The sequence below is a fragment of the Spodoptera frugiperda genome, chromosome 1, assembly GCF_023101765.2.
Source record: "Spodoptera frugiperda isolate SF20-4 chromosome 1, AGI-APGP_CSIRO_Sfru_2.0, whole genome shotgun sequence".
In the NCBI taxonomy this organism is placed as follows: domain Eukaryota; kingdom Metazoa; phylum Arthropoda; class Insecta; order Lepidoptera; family Noctuidae; genus Spodoptera; species Spodoptera frugiperda.
The window spans coordinates 5,557,445-5,582,840 of record NC_064212.1 but is presented as its reverse complement, the minus strand read 5'-3'; the positions used below and the strand labels follow the sequence as shown (position 1 = coordinate 5,582,840).

Genomic DNA, 25,396 nt, shown 5'->3' with positions numbered 1-25,396 from the left:
TATTATGATAATACTAGAAGCGTTTAGTAAGTTTAGTTGATTAAGAAAAATATAGATAGTCGATTATTATTTCACATCACTAAAAACTAGCCCATGCCTAGTCTGTTGTCAAACAACTGTCACTAGAAATGTCATTTACGCTACTTGTCATCGCCTTTTCTTTCTTCAGTCAGTGACAGTAATTTTTTGTGCGAATTATTTCATACCTACCTTACTGTATTTCTTTTTCTAATATTCAGTGTTGCGAAGCAAATATGTTTTTTTCAGACCTAATACGTTTAAACGCGTTAAATGCTATATTGTGACTACGTAAATTTAACTTTTACTTGACGTAAATTAGTGTTGCATTAATTTGAACTCGAAACTGGTAAGTTATCGAACGATATCATGGTCATTTACATTGGAAAACGAGTTATATTCTTGTTTTGTTGGTTTTAGTAGCATCAGTTACAAGTTAAGATGTTTGCGAGTTTAAAAAGTAAGATAAAGGAAGAAACTGGTAGTGATATTAGTAAACTAACCAGTAGCTGGAGGAGCGGCGCCTTCTTGGGACGAATAACGCTCAGAGACGATTCTGTAAGTATTCATTCATTGTTTTTGCTGAAATAATTAAGTATTCCAATATGTGCAGCGATACCCGATACCCCTATGACTTCTTATCAACACAAAGACACTAAAATAAATAAAATAATAAATAAATGAGCTTGAAAGTGATAAAATAATCAATTATAGTTTTTGCACACATAACTATATTTTGTTGTTTATAATCTGTAAGTATACAAACAAAACATTGTCAAGAAGTTTTTATCATAAACTTATTATATTAAATTTTTTTTCTTGCAGTCAACAGCAAGTCCTTCTAGTTCTGGTGGTCATGGAGACTCCACATCAGATGTAAGTAGATTAAAATAAAGGAGAATGTCCAAAAAAATCTCAGAGTCAATTAAAATAATCCATGGACAGTAAATTAGACCATATTAAACTATAGTAAGAGGTTGCAAATACACTATTAGTTCTGTTTTCAATAACATTTGGCTAATAATAGAAACTGTTTATTGTAACATCAATTGTTATTGTTAATATTAATATAATCCGTCCCATTTCCTATTATTATTAAAATATCATTGTTTACATTATTATTATGCTATAACCTGATATTAGGTGGTTTATGAATGTAAATATTAATGTAAATTATTATAAATATTACATAAAACCATTTTACCTAGAACTTATCATTAAATCATGAAAATTGTGTGTTATATTAAATTATGTGCACCTCTACATATCCCTATGGAGAATAAAATGTGTGATATAAAGTAAAGAAACTTATAACACAGAATCTAACAATACTCCAAAACACTACAAGCTCAAAAGATACTGAAATTGTCCTTCATACAAGCTATTCTATTCTTTCACAGTCAATATCTCCGCAAATGGAGTCGTACCTATCAGAGAGGACTGGGGGAAGGATAGACCAGGCAGTCTTACAGCAACAGTACTCAACGCAGTTGGAGGCTAAACTACGAGAGAGGGACACTTACTGGGAACAAAAGATTGAGGAACTGAAGCTTTCACTTGCATCCGTACAAGGTCAGACATTGACTAATACTTATTTAAACTATTTCATCATGGACAAATGTTTGCGGTATTAGTTATAACGAACTAGCTTCCGCCAACAGCAATGCCCATGATAGCTCAGGATAAAAAGCAGCCTGTGTGTACTGTATGTGTGTACCACCATAATTTACCCTTGTTGTATATTTTATCCCAATGCCTTCAGCTGTTCTGATTGATTAAGTAACAAACATACACCACAGTAAGTGACTACAGACTAATACTGGTTTAGCATCTTGTTTGCTCGAACACAAATCTAACTTAGCAAGACACAGTGTATTTGTTATAATGGTACATCAAATGACTTTTTCATTGCTCTAATTTTTTTTAAGGGCTGATTATTATGTACAAAAAAATTAACAAATTTTTCAAGGCGAAACTAAGTTCCTGGGGTCCACTAGTATTACAATAATATATTCGAGGTACTTTTTGTAACCAATGTGTACAACTTAAATTAGGTGTTAGTTAGCACCTATCTATATGAGAAACAAAACTGTGACCTTCACACCTCAATAGGCACTTGCATATAATTATTTGATACTACATTTTATGTTCTTTAATTAATACATTTTTTGGTTTAAGCATTTATCTAATAGGTAACTGTAATAATTTTATTGTGATGTATTTTTATTATAACTCTGGATCAGCAATAATATTGCCTATAATTTGAAAATCTGTATAAGGTAATAATTATAATTAGGTGCTTTTCCTTCCTCTATTTCATTTTAATTGGTCGAAATTGCTGCAAACTGTACCTAATTTGGCTAGTTTTATTTTTAGTTAGCTACTCTGACGTGGTAACACCCACAGCTCAACTCTTGTTGGTCGTCTCGAGATGTTTTGTGTTCTATAAGACCTGATAAATGAAAAATATTTGTTTTTTATTGAAATACTGGTAGTTCTAGAGATTATCGCGTTTAATCAACCAGTTTTATAATATTATGTGCTAAGTGATTTACAAATTACTAAGTTTTATCCGCTAATAAACACATTAATTACAGGTGAAGAAGCGGCGGCGGCTCAAGCAGTGGCTCGCACGGCACAAGCCGAGGCTGCCAAGGCGGTGCTGGAGAGAGACGCGGCCAAGAGACTGGTGGCCGAGCTGAAGACACAGGTGGCAGCTGCTGAACGGGCTCAGGACAGACTTGATGCATTAAATGTAAGATTTTTTTTGGGTAAAGCCAATAAACCAGCTGATGAAACACCTGATGGCATAGAAAGCAATCAGCGCTGCCAATGGACACCCGCAACACCAGAGAAATTATGGAGAAATTGTGCATTGTCGGCCTCTTGGGGGTTAGGGATTGGGGATTAGAGCATTGGAAAGGTTGGGGCGATTTGGGAAGGAAGGAATTACTGATTGTAAGTCAGATGATCAGTTTAAGGTTTGAGTGATCTTTACGCGGTCTCTAAGTTAGTCTCACACAATACGAACTCAAAAAAGAAAAGATTTGCTAAATAGTTTATAATCTAAGGAAAATTGTATTTAAAAACCTTCGAGCGAAGTACAAACCCGCATCATCTTAACTACCGTGTCGATAAGCAAGCAAACATAATGTGATAAACTCTTTCTTTAAAATAAATATATGAAAATTCACAGTAAAAATGTTCTTTTACAAGACAGTCATTCATGTCCCTGGGACGCGCCGGACTTCAGTGTTCCGGTGTTTTCATAGTTGTATCTACTGTAGATCCTGGCTTACAGGAGTTGCAGCGGTTTGGGAGGTTGTAGCGGGCATGTCCCATTAAAAAATACAGACAATATACTTTGAAGCTTTCTTTGGTAACTAAGATTATAAAGTAAAACGAATAGACGATCTAAGCATGTTATATAAGTGAATAGTTCTAGAAGAACAAAGACAAGGAATTAGTAAAACACCAGCCACTAGATGCAGTAGATAAGGCACATCCTGCGGCGCCACTCGTGGCCTACTACATGCGCCACATTCTAGTTTATCTGTTGCCGTTTCCTGTATTATGTAGTCACACGACAACAACTACTCCATGGTATTTTCGTTACAAATTTTGTGCAAGGAAAATATAACCTACAGTTTTATTTATATGTCAATGATTCCTCGGAATTGGCGGTTTATGAGGATATTTGTGTGACATAGATTTATATTCACATAAATATAATATTACATTCATTATACCTACATTGTAACACCCACTTTTCACTAGGAGTTCCTTGAATTGGGATTAAAATGTTGGAATAAAATAAAACCCGTATGGTGTTGTACTGTGGCACTCTATAGGCGGTAGTGATCGTTTATCATCAGGTAGTTTGTCAGCTCGCTTACCTTAACAGGCTTAGGTTAGCCACTATAAAAAAAATTCTTTAACCATTGAGATTAAACCTTGGAGATTTAACTCAACGTCTTTAACATAATATACTTCTACATATGTAGGAGGAGTTAGAACAAAGTCGTCGCGAATGGGCCCGCGAGCGCGCGGAGCTGAGCGGCGCGCTGTCGCAGGCGGAGGCGCGCGCCGCCGACCTGGCCGACAGCATCGCACTACTCAGCGCTGCACTGCCGCCTGAACATCCGCACCATCACATGGAGGATGATGGTATGTTTGCATTGCTCATTAGCATTATTATAAGCTGGATTTTATTCTGAAGAACAAAAGCCTTAAACTGGTAAAGATGGTCAGGTTAGACCTCCAATTGCCGGCCAAACATGAGCATTCTGGATTTTGTAAATCTTTTTTTAAGAGGTTGGTCTTTATTCAGCAGTTTGTGTGTTTTTAGGGAACAGAGAGTAAAGTTTCCTAAGAAAAGGAGGATCCTCCGACTAGGCTAGGTAATCATGCCCAACTCGAGTGCCCGACTATAGTTCGTTGGGATTTTCTATCCATGTTTATTCGCATGTAATCTTCATATGTAGGATGTTGGATTCTGCTGTCTGCGACTTCTGTCATCTGTCGTGAGTCGCCATATGTTTCTGCTAATAAATTATTACTACAAGACCTCACTTAACTTATGGGTTCCTTAAAATTTTAGAGAGGACGGTGAAAACGGCCCTTAGCCCCTTATGTCACTCACCTGATATAAAACTTACCTACAAAATACCATTATTTTGTCCCCCAGACAAACGCGAGGTAACTCCAACTGGGTGCGCGGACTATGACCGCGTGTGTCGGGAGCGCGCCGTACTGACGCGACAACTGCAAGAGGCCAAGATGGCGCTCGCTGACGTCAAGACCTCGTGGAGCGGACAGATCGCGTCACTGGAGACACAGGTATGCTTTGGACACAATATTACAGCAGTTGTTACCATGGTCGTTTAAAAATGGTAGAAAGGTGCAAAGAACTGTTGCTTTGATAGTCATTTAATGAATACCAGTTACTTCTGGTTAATACTGTTAAATTGACAAGGGGTCAAGCAAATGGTTTCCTTATCCAGGATATATATTATGTAGGAAAAACTAAATTATACAAAAAATAGTACTCAAAATAATACAAATATCTTATGTACATTGTATATCTTATTTATTATTTATAACCAAATATTTTATAGTTTTAGGTATAAGTATTAAGTCAGTAGGTAAAATTTAGCGACTAGCGAGTTATAAGACAAGATTGAAATAAAACTCAGCTTCAAAGGAAAAAGATATTGATGTTTCAAGTTCTGATAGTAATTAATCAATTGTAACTATTTCTATTTAGTTACTAGACATTTTAGAAGCGTATAAGCGAATTATATGCAACATATTTCGATATAAGAGAAAGAAATGATATACAGTCTTTACAAAAACAACAAAATATATTTAGGCACCATCATTATATGAACAGGTGAAACAACACACAGATGTTTTTTCTGAAGTAGTTTTACTTAAACGACGTCTATAATTTTATGTAAAGAAAACTCAGCAAGAAGCAATAAAGAACGTTATGCAATATCAATAAGACATAATTTTTCAACTTATAGAGCTATATCTATACTTATTAATTAATATACATAAAGCTAAAGAGTAGGTTTGTTTGTTTGAACGCGCGAATCTCTAGAAATACTGGTCCTATTCAAAGAATATTTTTGTCTTGTGTAGTCCATTTATCGAGGAAGGTTACATGCTATAAAGCATCACGCTACGGCCAAAAGGAGCTGAGCAGAGCGGGTGAAACCGCACAGACGTAGCTTGTAGTATCATAATTACTAGATTCTACAGACATTATTTTATTATTTATTTATTAAAAGATACATAGTATAACTTATAAACTAGAGTAATGTTAAACAAAACTATATAATATATAGTTTGCCTGTTGCATTGTCTATACATATAAGTGCATGTATCGTGAAAGGCGTGTGCATGAAGCATGAAACATAACTGAACACCACTTGAACACATCTCATCTCAACTATAATTGCATTTAACTGTACAACGAAAACACATCAAGCTATACACACCAGAATAAACTGACCTTTGAATGTGTGGAAAGACTATATTAAGTAAGACCATGTTAAACTGGACTTGTATGACTTGATGTGAGTACCACCAGTTTGTTTTTTTCCTGTATAATATCCATATTAATATATTAATTACATTGTAAATATAGCTTCATCTTAATTAGGTTATTTTGTTTAATGTGGTATGCGGTTTACGTTATCGTTTTCGGTGTACCGCGACTGTTTTCGAGCTCGAACCGGGTCCCGTATGTGAGTCAACGTTTGTGTTGTCATTTTGTATGTCCGTTGATTTTGTGAGGGCGGAATTAAAGTGTAATAATATTTAATGCGAAATCATTTTAAGAGAATCGTTGTTGTAGAAAGGTATAAATATATGTTTATGTATTTATTTTGTGTAAGGTAATGTATGTATAATGTATATATAGGCATCTTAAGTTATTTTATTGTATAGTGTATGTAATTATGTGTTGTATATTGTAAAGCTATTTAAATGATAAGATCGATTTCCTAGTTTATTTATTTATTATTTGAAAACACATACATCACTCGACAACAGAAACTCCGTTATCAGGTAGGTAGACATTATCACTGTATAGTATCTATAAATCAATATTTTAATTCAACAATACAAAGGGTGTTACAAATCATAGATAGCTTATCTTTTGCGGTAATTATCACACGAAGAATTTATACATAGGTGGCGCGACTATCGCGGCAGGCGGGAGAGGAAGGTTCCGAAAGGAGACGAGTGGAGATTGAGAAGAAAGAGTTGCAGGAGAAATTGCAGAGCGCAGCTGCAGAGTTGGAGAAAACGAAGCAGAATCTAGCCAACAGTGAAGCTAAGGTATACATACTGTTCTTTATTTATTTATACTACGACAAATATTTAGATATAAGTTCGTCCCTTAAATTAAACCATAGATTACATTTTCCCACCCTTTACGGCCAATTCCAATAACCTATCTATCTGTACATTTGCCTACTAGAGATAGAATTTTGACACATTTTGTATGGAGCTTATGTCAAAACACTATCTTTTCTCTCTTTCAAATGAAAAATATGAAAAATGTTTGCAGATTATTTTCAATGCAGTGTTTGCATGCTAGCTATAAATCACTAAAAACTACTAACAATTACATTTAAGTCCTCTCTGTAATTTTACTGATTCATATTTAGGTAACTTTATTTAAGACATGAACAGAATGTTCATATTTTTTTTTGTACTTGACTCAGTATGAACTTGATTCGCCTTTTAAGGCGAAGTATGAGAGTATGAGTTATACGTTCATCTTACTTCATAGGCCTTACATAAAGCTCTGACATTTTTGGTTAAACTTAAATCCATAACATTAAAGTTTGTATATGTATGTCTAGTTACAATTCTATAGCAGCAGACACCATCTCTACACCAAATCTTCCCAAATATTTAGTATTTTAGTACCTCCCAGCGTAATATAAAAAGGTCCTAGTTAGCAACGGTAGATGCTATGTCTGTGTGGACAGGTGGTGCGGCTGAACGGCGAGGTGCACTCGCTGGCGCTGGAAGTCAAGTCCCTGCGCAGCGCCGCAGACCTGGCCGCCGTGAGTCCCAGCCTCTACACCATATAAACACTAGTCTTGCCTACAGTAACTAACGAGCTGAGATAGCTTTGCAACTTTGAACTTTACAACCGAAGCTATAAAGTTCGCTTTTAATTGTCACTGAAATTGATTTATATACTTTTACTTTTATTATTGTGTTGTGCTAATATTAATTTAAGCTTGTCGTTGTTATGCTATTTTCTTTCCAAGTGCAGCGAAAAGGAGTTTTGAAAATCTGAATTTTGTTGAAGAATTTTGAACTTTATGCAGCTTATGTTAAAGTATATTTTATCTCGTCTCGTTGGTTACCGATACACTGCGTGTTATGACGTATTACTATTGCTGTACACAAGAGCTTAGTTTGCTTAGTAGATTCTAGAGAAGCGAAGTGCTTATTGCACAGATTAAAAAAATAAATACAAAGAATACATCTTTGTGTTCGTCAATTGGCGCCACTGTCGTTTAAGATCTTCAAGGGTTCAGTTTAGTTTAAGCTTGAATGAAAAAAGTTTAGTTACAATAAAAAAGACCTTAAATATATTACAGTTTTAGGTGCAAATTTGCGCAAATTATTTAACAGTAAATTAAAAACATTTCATTGTAGTAGTATTTGGTATTAAAGTAATAAATAATAGTTCGTGTAAACAGTAATTCAGTATTGCGTCATTGCATGTTGATATAGAATAGATTATATTATTGTAGTCGTATTTTGATTATATTCTGCATTTTAGATGTTTATTTTCGTAAGACTTAGACTTGGTCTCTATTTTTATACTGCCTGATTTTTTTATCACCAGCCAATTTTTTTTTTTGAGAGTTAGGTATCATTTAAACATTCCATTTTTATATATAAAAACAACGTCATTATTGCTCGTTTCTTATTTAACATCGACCTCCGAAATGAAAGTTATTTTGACTATTTCAGTGTTCTTTTCGTCGTTCGTTAGTCGGTATTTTTTTATAAGATTTTATATTTATTTAATGATACCTAACTCTCAGAAAATACTTGGCAGGTGATAAAAAAATCAGGCTGTATATGTTTTGGTAAAGTTATACGTTCATTACGATATAAAAAAAATTGAAATTTGTAATGGACGTATGGCTTTATTTATTAAAGTTTGCACTATTGGTCGAGCTTAGCGGCTTTGTGTGGAAAGTGAACTTATTGAGATTTATTAAATAATAAGGCTTGTTTCACTGTTTTCTATGTATTAAGAATATTTGATGATATAGAAATTAGGTTTTCTTTATTTAATTTTATTATTAAATTGATTGCCGTCTGGAGTAGTTAATAGGAGGATGGTATTCCTTTGGACGAAGATCAGTGCAATATGACAGCATTTGTGACATGTAATGCCACAAACTTGCCTCGATATGTATACGTTTTGGGCTTGGCCTGATTAGTAAGTCTAATAATATATATTTTTACATGAATAATCATAAAGAGATGAAAACAGTGAAGCAAGATTATACAATGTGTTATTTAAACTCCTACGAAAGATCATTTATCAATAAAATTCAGAGGGCTTAGTACGAGTTTGCTTTACGTTCAACGAGAGCGTGTTCGGCGCTTTGATTGGTGAGTTCATTCGGGCCGGCCAATCAGAGCGCCGATCACGCTCTAGTACAAGAAATCAATAGTTTCAATGTTGAAAATTCACCAATGTAATCTCGAAGCCTTTACAAAATGGATGGGATTTTGATAACACATAGTATATTGAATGCTCATCTTACAGTATTTTCAGATAGTAAATTACGTACTTAAAATATCTTTTTCTATTATTGATTAATATTTATTTATAATTTCTATTACTTTTAACTTATAACATGACTACGGAAAAGTGAGTGCATCTCCTCTTTGTACTCGCTTTATGGTTACATTTAATTCACACAGTTTCTGCCTACTCTTTAATCAAATAAACCGCGTGATGTTATTTTCTTTTCTTTTAAAACATCTAAAAATACTGTAAGAAGCATACGCCTAAATATTATGTTCCTACAATGAATTACATTAATATGATTAGATGTTAGATATTTTTTTATATGTAATTGTTATTATTTACATTGATTATATGGATTCTCCTTGTTGTAACTTAAATTTTATTTTTACTATAGATTTTTTATTATTATTTTGGGCAGCTTATCTACACTGGTCGAAATATGTTTTGTAAACCACGTTTTTGGAATTTACTATATTATATTTTATATGGTGCTATCTTTAGAGTGTGGAGTCTAGAATTATTTCTGGAGTTTGGTGATAGGTGCATTCCCTATTAAAATAGGATTTAAAATATAAATAGTGAGAAGTCATCATCATCATCATCAGCCGAGAGACGTCCACTGTTGAACAAAGGCCTCCCCCTTGGAAAGGGGGAGGGGGGAACGTTTGCCATAATCCCCACGCTTAGCAGGTGGCTTGGGGATCGCAGTTAAGTCACCGATAAATTTTGAGAATGTTGCTGCCCATTCCTCGGTGGCTGGTTGCAGTTTTAGGACCTACCCGGGTCCAAAGTCTGGGTTCATAGTGAGAAGTATGAGTGCAATATTTGAGGTATAAAAGATGTTATATGTACTTAAAGCCAGTTTCTAAATAAAATCTTATTTATTTTACTTTTATCTTTTGTATTTGTTATTACTATATTTATATTTTTCTTTACGTGGTACAAAACATATTTAGATCAGTGTACGATTATTATTTTTTTATTGTCAATGGTAGCTTTCCGATTTTATTTTATTTTTTGACAGAGGGCGTGACATGGTTGTACTCCACACTTTTGTATGGAATGAACAATTGTGATTATGTAGTATATAGGCTGTACTCAAAATATTTTATTTAACGTAAGATATTCATCAAGCTAGCGAAATTTATCTTCTTTACGTAGTAAGTAAGATTGTAAATGTAATATTTAATCCAATTTCAATAGATATATTAGGTAAGCTTTACATAAAGACACTTGACGATGAAACGAGATTAATTTTATAGAAGTGGATTTATACTATTTATTGATACCTTAAGAGAATTTTTGAACATTTTGAAATAATTCATTCTCAAACATCTTTATCATTCAAAAACCTGTCTTGCTACCTAAGAAACAAGAATCACAATTGTTCATCACACGAAATATTTTAGTTAGCACCTCGCTTGGCTCACAATGCGGGTCAGTATCTGTTTTATTATCGATAACGTAGCGATGATAAATTGATTATACATACATACATACATATATGAATTATATACTTATATATACTGTACAAAAACACGTGACGTTGTCCTTTTGTCACGACCGAAATACATCCGGCGTGTTAGTCATTGCACAGGTGACGGTTTGCCTATTGTTTTAATATACATAGTTATACAGAGTGTAACGAAATTCGCAACTAATGAGTTACAGTTGGTATAAAATTTATACGGTGATTTGAGTCGAAATAAAGTATTGAGTAGTCTTAAAGTACTTTAACTGCCGTCTTTTTTATATGGTTCTTAATATTAAACAAATACATGTCAATAGGTTATTGACCAGTTAAAACAAGGCTCTCGATAGTTCATTGACATCGGTCAACTGACTGAGACCTAGTAATGTCCTTATTTAAATGTGAACATTTAGGATTTTACATTCATGTTTTAAATTCTGCCTTTGCCATATCGTTTGTTATGAATTATGAATAATTATGATGCGAAAGGCCGTGCCTTTAGTATACCTACTTAGTTTATTTTCCAATTTTCGTTACACTCCGTATAAACTAAACTCTCAATCATATCTAAACATTCCAAGTACTATATAAGAAGTGAATTATATACAGTACAAACGATTTATATGAAATTATATTTACACATTGTTATTTTTGTGACGCACCAAGTTTATAAATAAATTATTTTTGGTCCAAACGTTTTCTTTTTGATTTTTTCCCCTGTTTTTGCATGGTTTTCGCTTGGCTAACAGCTAGATCGATGTGTGCATGTTGTTTACTAATTTTTGAGGATTGGGCGACTAATGGAAACTGCATTTTTAACTAGCTTGCAACTAAAGAGTGCATGGGATTGAACTTGTGTGAAATTCAAAACGTAATGATCATCTTGTGTGAATATAATAAGCTAACGAGTTACAAAAAGACGTATTTGTTCAAATATACATTACAAATTGGGCTCTATTACTCTTCAAATAAAGTCAATATTACAATACGTACACGGAAATGTTTTAACAAATACGTCAAGAGTCGCAAATAACAAAACATTTCGCGTAATTCTAAACGATGGAATTGTTTTGTGGAGAATTAACAATGAACTATGATATCAGGTGTTTAGGTAACAAATAGTGATTGTGTAAGATAACTGTGTCAGTATATATCGGCATGTGATTGTTAACCTTGATATTGCGACATTTTTTATATAAAAAACGAATAAGTTTTTATCTTAAATTCTTAGTATTATATAGTCTGGATTTTGTGACGGTATATTAAAAAAAGATCAACCTGTATATAACATTGGAGAGGGGACCGATTTAAAAAAAAATACAGTTTTATACCCCTTCAGGTAGTAGTGTAGTAAGAAATATAGTTTTAAACCTCTTCAGGGTGTAGTAAGTCTTCGATATTTCGTTGCGACACTTTTCCATGATTTTGCACGGTACAATGGCGTAACTATCGACTAGTACAGTTGCAACAAACCGGTCCGATCGGCGAATGTTTATATACAGATCCTTTAGTGCTCCGTTGTTACTCGACGCGGCCGCTCGTGTGTTCTAGAGACCGACTCGTTGATAATTAGACACTACATTATTTATACAGTCGAAAAACTAAATTATACAGTGATTTTTGTGCGTGTTGGCTCATATAGTGACTGAATATGTGATATAGTGCTTGACTTATGAAATTAAGTGAGAGAAATCGACGCAATTATGAACGTCAATAGTGAAACACTTTTGGTACGTAGCTTTTCGTAAATTCGGACGTGACTCATTAAGATATTGGTCATATATTGCGCCTCTAATGAGGCGTGAAATCTGGACAATAGGCCAATGTTTGTAAACAAGCGCCAGTCGTTAAGTAATCAATGAAAAACGTATTTTCATTTCATTCTTTTCTATTTTTGAATAGAGTTCAAATGAAGAACACCGAACACGTTCTATATTTAAAATGATGTTTATTTTTTAAGATTATACGTCAAAAGAGTTTGTAAACAATGAGTTTTATAGCTTGTAAAGATATAAAATTAATTCTTTTCTCAAGCTTGCAAAACAGGGAGGTAATGTTTACTTAGTTATCACGCGCGGTAGTTATCTTACGGTTAGTCACACGGTAGATAATATAAACAATATGGGCACCTACTTAAGCATAATGTAAATTGTAAACCAGTTTACCGGTTTGAAGAGAGCAGAAAAACATCAGGAAACAGTTGATTTTAAAATGTAGAATAGTAGTGATGCTTCCTATTTAGTACCTACCTATGTATTTTTCCGCAGCACTAGTAGATATTGACAATTTGCGTAGATACGTTAATTTGAAACTACTTTTATTTTAGTATTTGGAATATTCTCCGTAAGAGCAATAGCGTCCTTTTACTAAACAGAACTGGGGTGTATATGACGCATACACACTTCTATGGCTTTATACACCCCTTTAAGGAAAAAACCAACATTTTATACACACATTCAAAGCAAATTACATTTGCCTACAAGTATACAAAATATTACAGGAAAAAACTATGGAGTTTGAGACCCGGATTGAAAGTTTGACGCAAGAGAACAAGGAGTTGATAGAAGCGTTAGAGAATGAGAGGTCTTTAGTGAAGATCTTGAGGGAGAAGGTGGACAAATGCAATCTACTCTGCGACGAGAGTAAGGCGGAGGTCAATCACCTCAACTCCATGGTGACGGAGATGCAGCACGACTTCTTGGATATACAGAGAAAGTTTGATAAGTAAGTTCTGTTATCATATTTACTTATGACCACTGGCAGAATTAGGGGTTATGATAAAAAAAATCTAAAATAAGAGTACCTAGCCTAAGTTACTCCTACGTACATGGGCTACCTGCCAATAAAAGTCCCGTCAAAATCAGTTCAGCCATTTCAGAGATTAGCTAGAATAAACACAGACAGACAAAAATTGTAAAAAAAATATTATTTTGGTGTATGTGTCGTATGTATATTCATATGCATTATGGGTGTAGTAAAAAGCGGTTATTTCAATATTACAAAAAGACATTCCAATTTTATTTGTTAGTCCAGATAAGTGTTAATTAGTTTTTAATTGGGGAAACTTCCAATAGTTTATGTCATCCATAAGTTATTGTTTTGAGTCCGGGCGTGATGAGTCCGCGTTTGTAAATGTATTAATCGACTTGGCGGCGATACTGCCGTGCCCCCAGATGACAGAAAATAATCGAGGAGTGTAGGGCCACGTTATAAAAGGAAAAGTAAATAATGGTCTCTCAAAGTCCATATCTCTATCAAAATTCATCAAAATCCGTTCAGTAATGTTGACGCTAACGTATGACAAGATATTTTTGCACATTTTTGTTATCATAGTCATGTTCTTGGCTCGAGTAACGAGGCAGTCTTTAAATATAATGATGTTCATAATCATAAACAGTAGTTGCATACCTAGCAGATATTTTTATCTTCATTTGTTTGTCTTTGTTGCCTATTATGTTTAAACGTGGGTTAACCTTGCTTTGGCTCGACCGGAGCGGTACCATAAGTTACTAAAGGCCCATTCCTCTCCACCATTTCAAATCCTCAAATCCCCAACGTATACGTAATTGTTTCTACTGTCATTACGCGGGTGTCTAAGTAAGGCGTCGTTTATCATCATCAGCCTATAAGTGGCCACTGCTGACCAAAGCCTCTTCTCACATGGAGATGGTTTGAGCATTATTCATCACGTTTGCTCAAAGCTAGTTGGCGCGGGACGCGTCCTCGATTGCTTGTCATCAGTTCGTCTGCTCATTTGCCGCCTTATCCAATAAAATATGTGGTGGTCTGTTATGCTGATGAAACCGTCTACAATATTGTTTCTCTTGAATCTTTGTTTGTAGTTTGTCAATTAATTTATGAATCAATTCTATGAACGGAATCACACAACGTACTTGAAATTGATCAGTTTTAATTGGAGCCATGGAACTGTCGCGAACAGTTATTTCATAGTATTATTATACAACATATCTACTTGGCGTTAAAGTATTAATAACTACTTTTTCGTGACCTTGAAATATAAATGCATGTTATTTATGTACTCGTATTGTTATGTTATAAAATATTAAATTGGAGGTTATCTACACTAATCTACATTTACACACTAATACATAAAATTGGAGTGTCAGTCACAACATTGAAATTACTTTACTTTACTGCGTGCATATAAATGTACATTCGACATAAATTCATAAACCATAGTGCCTTGCCCTAGTGACTAGTGTCTAAGTTCTGACTAAACTAATCTAGTCTAGTGTAGTGCACATGTACGTACGTACGATATTAGGTAAAATGTCTGTCAAAAAAAACAATCACCCAAATTCTATCAGAAGTAATATTCTATGCGGACGAAGTCGTGGGCAAATAGCTAGTACGTCATATAATAGTTTGAGATCAAGTGGTTTGGTCGTCATAACCGTGTCTAAAGATAAAAATGGAGATAGTTGATAACAAGATTATTTTGTACGCCAGGAGAGTATAAAATAATCTCGTGATAGATGATATTTTTAGATATTTTTGTAGATACAATACAATATTATTACATACTCCTGTTTAAAGATATTTTACGGGTGATATTGGTTAAATATGTCTACGTATTTTTACCTATGAAGTCCGATCGCCGTTGATCTTCAAAAAAAAAAATATATAAGAAACAGGATTATTTAATTTAAATCGTTGAATAATCTTAATGAAATTATTCATAGGTTCACTAGCTAAGCCATTAGCGATTTCTTTTAATTTATATATTAATAGTATATTGAATTTTATCACCCAGCCAAAAATGTTAAATGATAAAAAAATGCTAATTATTTTTGCAAATAGGTTACAAGGTTACTTTTACATGTCAATCTCTAAAATAACTAGATGAGGCCGGTATTTTCTATCGGACTACTCTGAGAAGAAATGCCAAAACAAACTCAGAGGTTTCTTTTATAGTTAGACCAGAGCAGAGTCTCTTTTATATTTTAGATATATACTATTAGTAAGTACGGTATATTGACTTTTATCACCCAAGTAAACGTAAAGTTATATATTTTTTAGAGAAAAACGTGAAAAGGACGAAGCTTTACTAAGGAACGCGCACATGTCACAGACGATAGAGATGAGTCAATGTAACGTGCGATACCAAGAGACAGAGATAGCAGACCTGAAGAGCAAGATAGCAGAACTGGAGGGACTCATCGCACAGCACAAAGAGGTGAACATGCTATTATCACCACACTAGTCCGTCATTATCAGAATGTCCTTAGTTCACTCTTCATTATCATTCTGTTGAAATCATTTTATCATCATCACTAGTCATCATTTTGTCATAATGGTCTTCCTCGTATCATAAAATGATTTTGTCGTGATAGTCTTCTTCATATCATAAAATATGTGCATCAGTCGTTTGTCATATTATGAGATAAGAATTTTTCCTCATGCATTTTTCCTAACTTCTAATTTTCCACTTTAAAATATTTATGTCAAAATCCCTTGCAATTTTCCTGTCTGCTATCTGCATATATAAACTACTTACCTGAAATTTGTAGTTTAAGTAATATACCATGAACAGTCAACTCACGTGAAAATATGTAAGAACGATTTTTCTGTTGTTCGCGTGAATCAACCACAGAGCACCATATAGTATGACCCTAGGAATTTTAATGCCTGGAAAGTTATTGAAACCACGGAAATAATGAGTAAAATACAATAAGGAAAATATTCAAGACAAGGGGATGAAATAAAAGATTTTTGTGTGTGTGTGTCTTGCAGTCACTTGCGGGCTCAAAATTATCATTGGTGCACGTTAATGCGTTTCCATGCTTCTGGTATGGCAAGGTTAGGGCTACTGACAGTGGCGTTATCGCCGCTCCATGTCATCAAGAAATGAATCTCTCCATACATAACACCCCTGATGGACCATCTTCTTTTTGCCGCCAAATGGGCGAATCTTGTATTGACGTCACACTTTCTAGTTCGGACGTTAGCTTGGATAGGTGGCGTGTGTTTAAGAGACGATCTGTCTGGATCTCTCAGTACCTCAATAAGATTTTTTTTCTTATTATTTCAAAGTAATCTCTGACTCTATAAACTATATTAATTCTACATTTGTATTTTACAGAATCAAGCTGCCTGCATGTTAATAAAAGAGACAGAGGAAGCACGAAAACAGGAAATCGAACAACTTAAGAAGAAAATAGACGAATTAATAGAAAACGAGACTGCACTCAAAAAGACTATACAAGACTTAGAAACTGATATCTGTGATAAAAATAAGGTGAGTTTACAATTTATAATATTTCTAGATATAACGTTGTGATCTCCAACCCGTTTGGCAAGCGTGGAGATTATCTCAAACCCTTTTTTTCTAGACGATAAGTTAATTATGTATTCTAGAGAGAAATAGGGGTGACATAAAGAAATATAGATTGAAAGAGAGTATATGAGAAAAAAAGAGATATAGAAAGACTTAAGAAGTTTCTGTTTTGCACGAGAATGAGACCAAAAATCAATTAGTACAACCACCAGATTTTTTTGTTAATAGGAAGGCACATTGTTAATCCTAATAACTTAAGTTTAAAAATATAATTGAACCATAATTAAAGTAGATCTTTATTATATAATCTGAATGGCATAGCATATAAATAAAAAGTAAACTCAACTCTGACAAATGTCAAAATGTATTGAGTTTTCTATTATCTCAGTCGACTAAATCACTCAAGCCATTTGACTCATAGGCTCACATACCACTGATCAGATTAAAAATAAAGTTAGTATATTAAAAAGTAAGTTTATGTACGGGAAACGATGACTATTGCATGATAAAGTTATCAAAACGTCTACTATTGGATCGTTTATTGTTAAAGATAAACGTGACACATAGTCACGCTAATTTCCGCTTGTCGCTGCGATCGTAAAACGTGTCTGTTTATGAATAATAACAATAAAAATATTAATAACTTTTTAATGTACGTAATTCCACATTAATAGCCCGTGACAGTCTACTGGACTATGGGCCTCCTCTCAATAATTTCTGTTTTTAGTAGAGTTGGGTTATCTAAGTGTGGGAGAACCATGCTTCGGCACGAATGGCTCGTCTCGAGAGATACCACGGCCTCACAGAAAACCGACGCAATACAACGCTTGCGTTCTGTTTCGTTGTGTAAGTGAGGTTACCGGAGGCCCAATTACTCCCCTTCCCAATCTTCTCAATCCACGATTCCCCAACAACCCTTAAATGCCTAACCCCCAAATGATAACGCACTTGTAACGCCTCTGGTGTTTTGGGTGTTCATGGGCGGCGGCGATTGCTTACCATCAGATGATCCGGCTCGTTTACCTGCTTATGCCTTTAAAAGTCTAGTCCCTTATTCGGCTCTTACAAATGTGTTTTAATTTCTTGTCACGGCAAAGAAACGTGTTTATGTAAATTCATGTATGAATGAATGAATATCAATATATATCTAATAATAAACATACTTGCTCACGTTTTTGAATAAAATCCATATTTTAATTAATATCTACCTTACATCTATTTTTAATCAAATTTATATTCAAGTTTGGTATTAAATAGTGAATGAAATAGCTAACGTCACTAATTGACGTAGGAGATTTATTATTCATACCAGAACATGATTTTATACATATTTCATTAATATGGCTTTTACCGACGTTATTGGAAAATTTATATCGTAATAGAATAATACTATATAGGGTGATTGGTAATTAGTGAAGGATATTTAAACACGTGATTGTACTCATGATTACAAACAACTTTCTCAAATAAACTTTTTTGTATACTCTTTAGTTTTATTTTTGTCACAATAAAGAAACAACAAAATTTCGTGCAAAACTAATAAACATATAACACAAGATTCTTTAGGAAAGTTGTTTGTAATAATGAGTACAATCACGTGTTTAAATATCCTTCACTAATTACCAGTCACCCTATATATTGATTATGTTTAATTAGAGATTTATATGAAAGTAAGACGAAGTAAACATTCGCATTTATAATATTAATGAAAATTAAAGTAATGATTTCATGCCAGATACTCGTACTTTAGACAGTTATTTATAATTTATTTACTGTACAAAAATAACATTTATATTTGTTTGACAGACACCCAAATGAATTATGTATTGTTTGAATTATTAGCTTTCTCGTAAGATGACATTATGATTAAAGAAATGTTTATTATTATTTCAGAAAATAAAAACGTTAGACAACAGAATATCGGATATGAAGAAGACACTACAGAGGGAGCTACAGAGCAGTAAGTCGGACCTCACGTCGGCTGAGGAACAAGATATTAGCAGACGGTGAGTTTCTTACATTTATTAATATATAGCTTTTTGTATAGTTTATATCTTGGTAGTATTAAAAGACGGGTGTTATGGAAAGTTTTTTCCAAATTACACGTGAAATTGAGATATCTCCTAAAACTCTTCACAACTAAAAATATTTCTTGCCCGACAGCGATATCACAGTAATGCATAACTAAGTTTGGTTTTAGTTTCATAAGGCCATAATATAAATATACCTTTTGTATGTCCAAGGTATCACACTAATATTATAAATGTGAAATTCAAGTGTGTTTGGATTTTTGTCCGTCAATCACGCTGAAACTACTGAACGGATTTTGTTGAAGTTTAGTACAGAGACAGGGTATGGGCTGACTTGGGTGATAGGATACTCTTTATCCCACGGGAACGTAGGCAAAGCCGCTGGCAGAAACTAGTAACTCATAAAATAATTATTACTATTAGTGAAAAACTTGTTTTTAAAAAATGTGTAATTTATACAGTATTATAAATTCATATATTATATATACTCTTTTACAGGTACTTAAAACACGTGGTGCTCCGTTTCCTAACGGCGCGTGAGTTGGAAGCGAGACAGTTGACTCGCGCACTCGCCGCTCTCCTTCGGTTGTCGGCTCACGAAGAGGCGTTACTACGGGCTGCACTCCCCCCTCGCACTGGCTTAGCAGCGTGGTTCCCCTCTCTCAACACCTGATCCGTCTAAACGGAGCATAGGATCGTATGTATGTGAGTTAGAACGCTTAAAGATGAATTCTCAAGATTTTATAGCAAAGAATGACGTCTCAACGGTTTTCCTTGTCTGTGAAAAGAAATAAAATGTACATGTCATTTATGCGGGTATATCACCATGTATGTGTCTTGATGCTTGCATGAATGTGATGGAAACTAAAGAAGTAGGTAATTAAGGATTGTTTCTACCCAATCTATGGGAGAAAAGCGTATGTTTACCTATTGTTCAAATACTCAAACGCTACTCAATTTTAAGTCGCTCTCAAAAATAGTTCTGTCACTATAAATTCTTTGTATAATGACAGAGATAGCGCTATATTTCTGTACCTACAACTTAAAATTGAGTAGCATTTCAGTATTCGGGGGTATGTCATGTACAATGTCACTGGACAAGGCAAGACTTGGAGTAGCATATGAGAATTCGAGAGTCGTTTTCGTTGACAAAATAACTGCAATATAATGTAGATATTTATTGCTTTTGTATGGAAATTTGTACACATGAGAAGATTTAGCTATTTGTTACTATATTATTTATGATGTTAGTACGTTATGATGATTTTATAAATTATCTTAGTTATGAAATTGACGGATCATATATGAGCGAGATCATTTGTGTATAATAAGGTGACTTTTACTTGAATACGTGTGATTGTAGGTACTTGACGCCATTTTTTTTCTATTGGATCTTTCTTAACTAACAGCTGACAGAAAACTCTAAATAAACTCTAATCTCTAAACTCTTGACGACAGCTGAATTTAACAGCCGATAATAATTCAAAATTACTGCACCCTTAGTACGAGTTTCCTTTACATTTAAAGTAAACGACGTGCGAGCGCGTTGGGCGCTCTGATTGAGTGAGTCGTACTGAGTTAATCGAGCCGACCAATCACAGCGCCGAACGCGCTTTTGGTGGTTACTTCACTTTAAAACAGAATAACTATCCCCTTTGATCAAGCTTTAATTTTAACGGGTGTGTCTAGTTCGTCTATTGTATATAATTTACATTAAATAATAATTTTGTGACAAGAGACACCAATACATACAATCGTAAAAGTATTGTCATTCATCGTAAGGACATGAATTTAAATCGAAATAATAATAAAAGATGTATTTTATCTTCAGTATTAAATCAAAAAATTTTGAAAATATCGTTTAAATCGTGCTCGTATATAAAGAATCTCTATACATAAAATATTATAATTATTATTCTTATATTGAGTTGCGACTTGTGAGCCCTTATTTTTTTCCATTATGTTTAAATTTATATGGCGTTATTTACGGTTAAAAATATTAAAATGCCGTAGTACCTAATTCAAAAATATCTATAAAACTTTGTCATATTATTTAGTGAACATCTAACATATTTGTAACTGAAAACCGATCTCGATTGTTTGTTAATTTCTTTCTTTTGTTATTTATTTATATTTGGCGATCAACGAATTCATAAGCAAGGTAGACTTTCTAAATATTGAAATAGAGGAATAAAACACACTACGGTTATTTTTGAAAACATAAAGCAATTTGACACAAGCGGAATTCGAACCCGCTGCCTTCGTTCAGTATCCGTTTAGCCGGTAAGGTGTAAGTAGGCTACTCATATTTAAGCCCTTGATTTCCGAAAGCTTGATCAAAATCAAAATAAGTATTAAAAAAACATTTGAAGGATAAAAATCATCTCCAACCACAGATAATATTATTTTGACGTTTGCAGAATCACTCAAACGGTGATCAAACTTTTAGAGTCAGACTTATTGGTATAAGTAGCACAATGAGAGAATAAATACAGCATCACACGTTTGTATAAATAGGTACCTAAGTATTATAACATTAAGGTACAAATTGGAAGCGGGCGACATGAGGCAGGACCGGATGACACAACACTACTGGTTTCTATGAAATTACCTCCGTGGTTACCGACACGAAGTAAGCGACGCGTCGTCGAGTGGCAGACGCCTGTATTGCCTGACCGCGAATCAGTACCCTTAGTACGCACGTTCGGCGCTCTGATTGGCTGTCTCGAATAATTCGGCGCTCTGATTAGCTGGCTCGAATAATTCGGCGCTCTGATTGGCTGGCTCGAATAAACAAAATAATTAGAGCGTCGAACACGCTCTCGTTTTGACCACTTTTAACGTAAAGCAAACTCATACTAAGGGTGGGGTATTGTCGCTGTTATAGTTGGAAATCATGACTGCAGTGACAGATTAGGACATGAAGAGACACCACGTCGTCTCTTGCTGCCTCATGACGCCCGTTTCCAACTTGTACCTATACTGTATTTTTGAACAACCGTATTGTAACACACACATGTGGAAATTTAATTAAAGTTGCCTTAATAGCTGCTAGTCATTATTTAATTAACTCATTGTATTAAAATTATGACAACTTTTTTATGCTTGTTTATTGTATTCGGGTTTTATTGTGTATATCAACTAATATGAAAGTAAAATACTTTTCCTTTTTACTGTTATACTATGCAAATAAATAGTTCTGTAAAAGTGTGTAGAAATGTAAATAATAAAACTTTATTTGTTCCGTTTTTGAGCAAAAAATCGAATAACACAGCCTGCCAAGAAAGCAATCGACTGTATATCGACACCAGCAATTTATACTACGCTAACTCGAAATTTGGAAAAAACTTTTTTTATGCCAAGTTGCTTAAAATGTGTGTTTACATACGTCATAAAAAAATTAAGAAGAAATATGCAAAAATAAGAAAGTTACAAATCTTATAAAACGCTAAGTAAAGGTACTTTTTGAAATCACTCGATTTATATTACGCCAACTATTATTAGCGGAGTGTGCGCGCGGATCACTTTGGTCAAAGTCCGTGCAACACTGCACTAACTCATAGTTAGCGTAGTTTAGTGCGTTCGTGTGAATACTTGTTCGTTTGTAAAATGAACGACTTAGCGACTTTTACATAGTAAATACTTATGTGTTAACGTATTAATTAGTTTATTAATGGTACGTTGACTATTCTTTTTGTAAGTAAGTACATGTTCTTTATAAAATATTGAAATATGCATCAGATGATTGATCATGCACTACCACGTCCCGTACTACACTACGCTAACATAAGTTAGACGTGTATAAGATGTAATTTTTTTTGATGAATTACCATTATATACGTCTAACTTGCGCTAAATCAAACAATAGAAATAATAAAGGAAATATAATTATGAGATATTACAATGAATAAATTAAATATTCAGCATACCAAATTTCAAAAAAGTATCTTAATTAATGTAAAAGTTATCACGTTTTTCCCTTTAAACGCCTCTACTCTAAAGTACGCTTTTTGAGTTAGCGCAGTATAAATTGCTGGTGTCGATATAATCGACTCTGATTCTTACAAAAAAATCAAAATTGGTGCACCCATTTATGAGATTAAAACCAAACAACTTTCCAAAAATTGCGTATGCCGCGCAATGTTGTTCATATGAGCCCCTAGCGTGGCTTGAAACTAGTCGAGTTGATCAGAAAAAAACAGCTACGTGAGTAAGCCATTAAACATAAATTAACTTGAATTATTGATATACACAATAAAGACTATATATTATTTTGTGTTGTCAATTATGTTGCAATAGCGACAAGGGTTATGTTGTTGATGCATCGCGATGTCGCCTCAAGAAGTTGTATTAGTATTATAGTCTGAATATATTTTAGAAGAATATTGTTATAAATGTATAGAAACATTCAAGTGATAATGTAATTACACTGCCCTTTGTATTTTGTACAGATAATGAAGCTTTTGTTAATGAAATAAATAATAATGCCGTTGTTACAAATGTAGTGTGAAAACCGAAAATTTTGTTGATGTTTTTGCCTTTTGTACCAAAATAGAGAATTGCCGCTAGCTAAACATAAAAATAATGGGGGCTACTGAATTTTTCCACCAGTTTGCGTACTGAATTATTTTTCATCAGATGTCCCTAGTGTTGATCTGTCATTCTTCGTCCAATAGGGAGTTAGCCACATCATTGGACGTTTATTTAATATTTGACATCTGTTAGTGATTGGATAAACAGACCCTTTTCTAGATTTGCAAAATAAAAAACGGTAGCCCCCATTGCATGTGCAAATTGTGACAGAAAGACATAGGCTTGACATGGACTAATTATAAAATCTAAATCAATTCTCAGTCGATTCAGTACGATACGATAGTTTGGTGCTGATGTTTAAAGAACATAATATTCGTATACCTTAAGATATGTTGACACTGTCATATTTTGTATAGAGTTGTATTAATTCTAGCATAAAAATGTAATATTGTCATTTCAAGCCATATACAGCCACGTCTGAATTTTACTGGCATCCACATGTTTTTCACTTTTGTAAGAATATTGTTATAAAAAAGCACATTCAGTGATGAGCGGTTTAACTCAGCGTGAATAGGGCATTTAGCATCCGTCAGGTAGATTATTTTAAAACATTAGACAAGTATTTTTTATATTCTTATAGAAACAAATATGTATTTTCGACAATATGTTATTAATTTTAAATATCGCGTGATACTCTGTGCGTTTTATACTTATAAATAACTTTGATTCGTTTTTATCTAAGAATTGTTTTCTGATATGACTAAAAATACTTGTCTAATATTTTTTCATAATTAAACCTAGGTAACTGACGGATTAAATAGATTTTTAATATTCATACCCCGTCATCATCCCTATTATCGATATTTTGTCTTGTAAAATAAAACAAAATGAAATGGGCTATTTATAATTTGATAGTGATTTGTATAGCATTCCTTATATTTAGAAAGAGGCGCACTGTCAATTTTTGGCACTTGTAATGTATGTAGATAATGTGGTGTATGTTGTCAAAGATCTGCGAATATCGATATATTGTACATTATAGACCTTAGCTTGTTTAATATAGAGTTTATTATATTTTGTCGTTACAAAGAACATTATTTTTTCGCTAATTTTCACAGTATTTATTTTGTAAGATGTCCCTTTTACTGTAATTTATTTAGTGATTATTATTATTATAGGTACGTGACGAAAGATAAAAGATATTTTTTATTTGTTATTTTTGTTTAATTTTTATCTTATATTTATGTTGTTATTTAAATAAAGTTATGATAAGTAATTATTTTGGTGGTTTTGATGCTTGAAAATCCCCTTCTGTCGTATTGTGAATTTCTGTATACACTGTGGTTGCTCAATGGTCAAACGCTGGACCCCACGTTGAGCAACAGTAAACAGCAGTCGAGTATTAAATGTAACAGCAAGTAGGTGACATAATATAAAAGTTGTAAAATAACTTGGTTTTACATAGTGTTTGTATGAACGACAAAGTTATATTTGCGGTTTTTAAAAATGTTTTATTTTTTAAAAACTAATAATAATATCTCGTTCAAACCAATTTTCGTTGTTAGTTTCCATTGAAATCTACAGCATATATTTTTTTCAGTTTTCTCACTCTCTTATTTATAGTTAGAGGGGGGGGACACTATTTTTTCCACTTTGGAAGCGTCTAACTTTCAAACGATTGATTTTGACGAAAAGTGGTTTTAGGAACCTCAATTTTAAAGACCTATCCATAGACATCA

At 33.6% G+C, this 25,396-nt stretch overlaps 1 protein-coding gene across 4 annotated transcripts; it reads left to right on the top strand.

Annotated features, from left to right (window-relative positions):
• The first annotated feature begins 145 nt into the window (after positions 1 to 145).
• Positions 146 to 24,936, top strand: LOC118273397 (golgin subfamily A member 1). Of its 4 annotated transcripts, none has more exons than XM_035590345.2 (14): positions 146 to 367; positions 442 to 576; positions 844 to 894; positions 1,419 to 1,590; positions 2,616 to 2,773; positions 4,023 to 4,185; positions 4,706 to 4,857; positions 6,721 to 6,867; positions 7,527 to 7,604; positions 13,297 to 13,520; positions 15,837 to 15,993; positions 16,900 to 17,055; positions 18,988 to 19,100; positions 19,623 to 24,936. In XM_035590345.2, exons 2-14 carry the CDS (start codon positions 460 to 462, stop codon positions 19,795 to 19,797), a joined length of 1,863 nt encoding a protein of 620 aa, XP_035446238.1. In that variant the 5' UTR covers positions 146 to 367; positions 442 to 459; the 3' UTR covers positions 19,798 to 24,936. The 4 variants fall into 4 exon arrangements, with proteins under 4 accessions (XP_035446238.1, XP_035446239.1, XP_050550990.1 ...); XM_035590346.2 differs by having other exon boundaries at positions 439 to 576; XM_050695033.1 differs by lacking the exon at positions 7,527 to 7,604 and having other exon boundaries at positions 439 to 576.
• Positions 24,937 to 25,396: the final 460 nt, after the last annotated feature.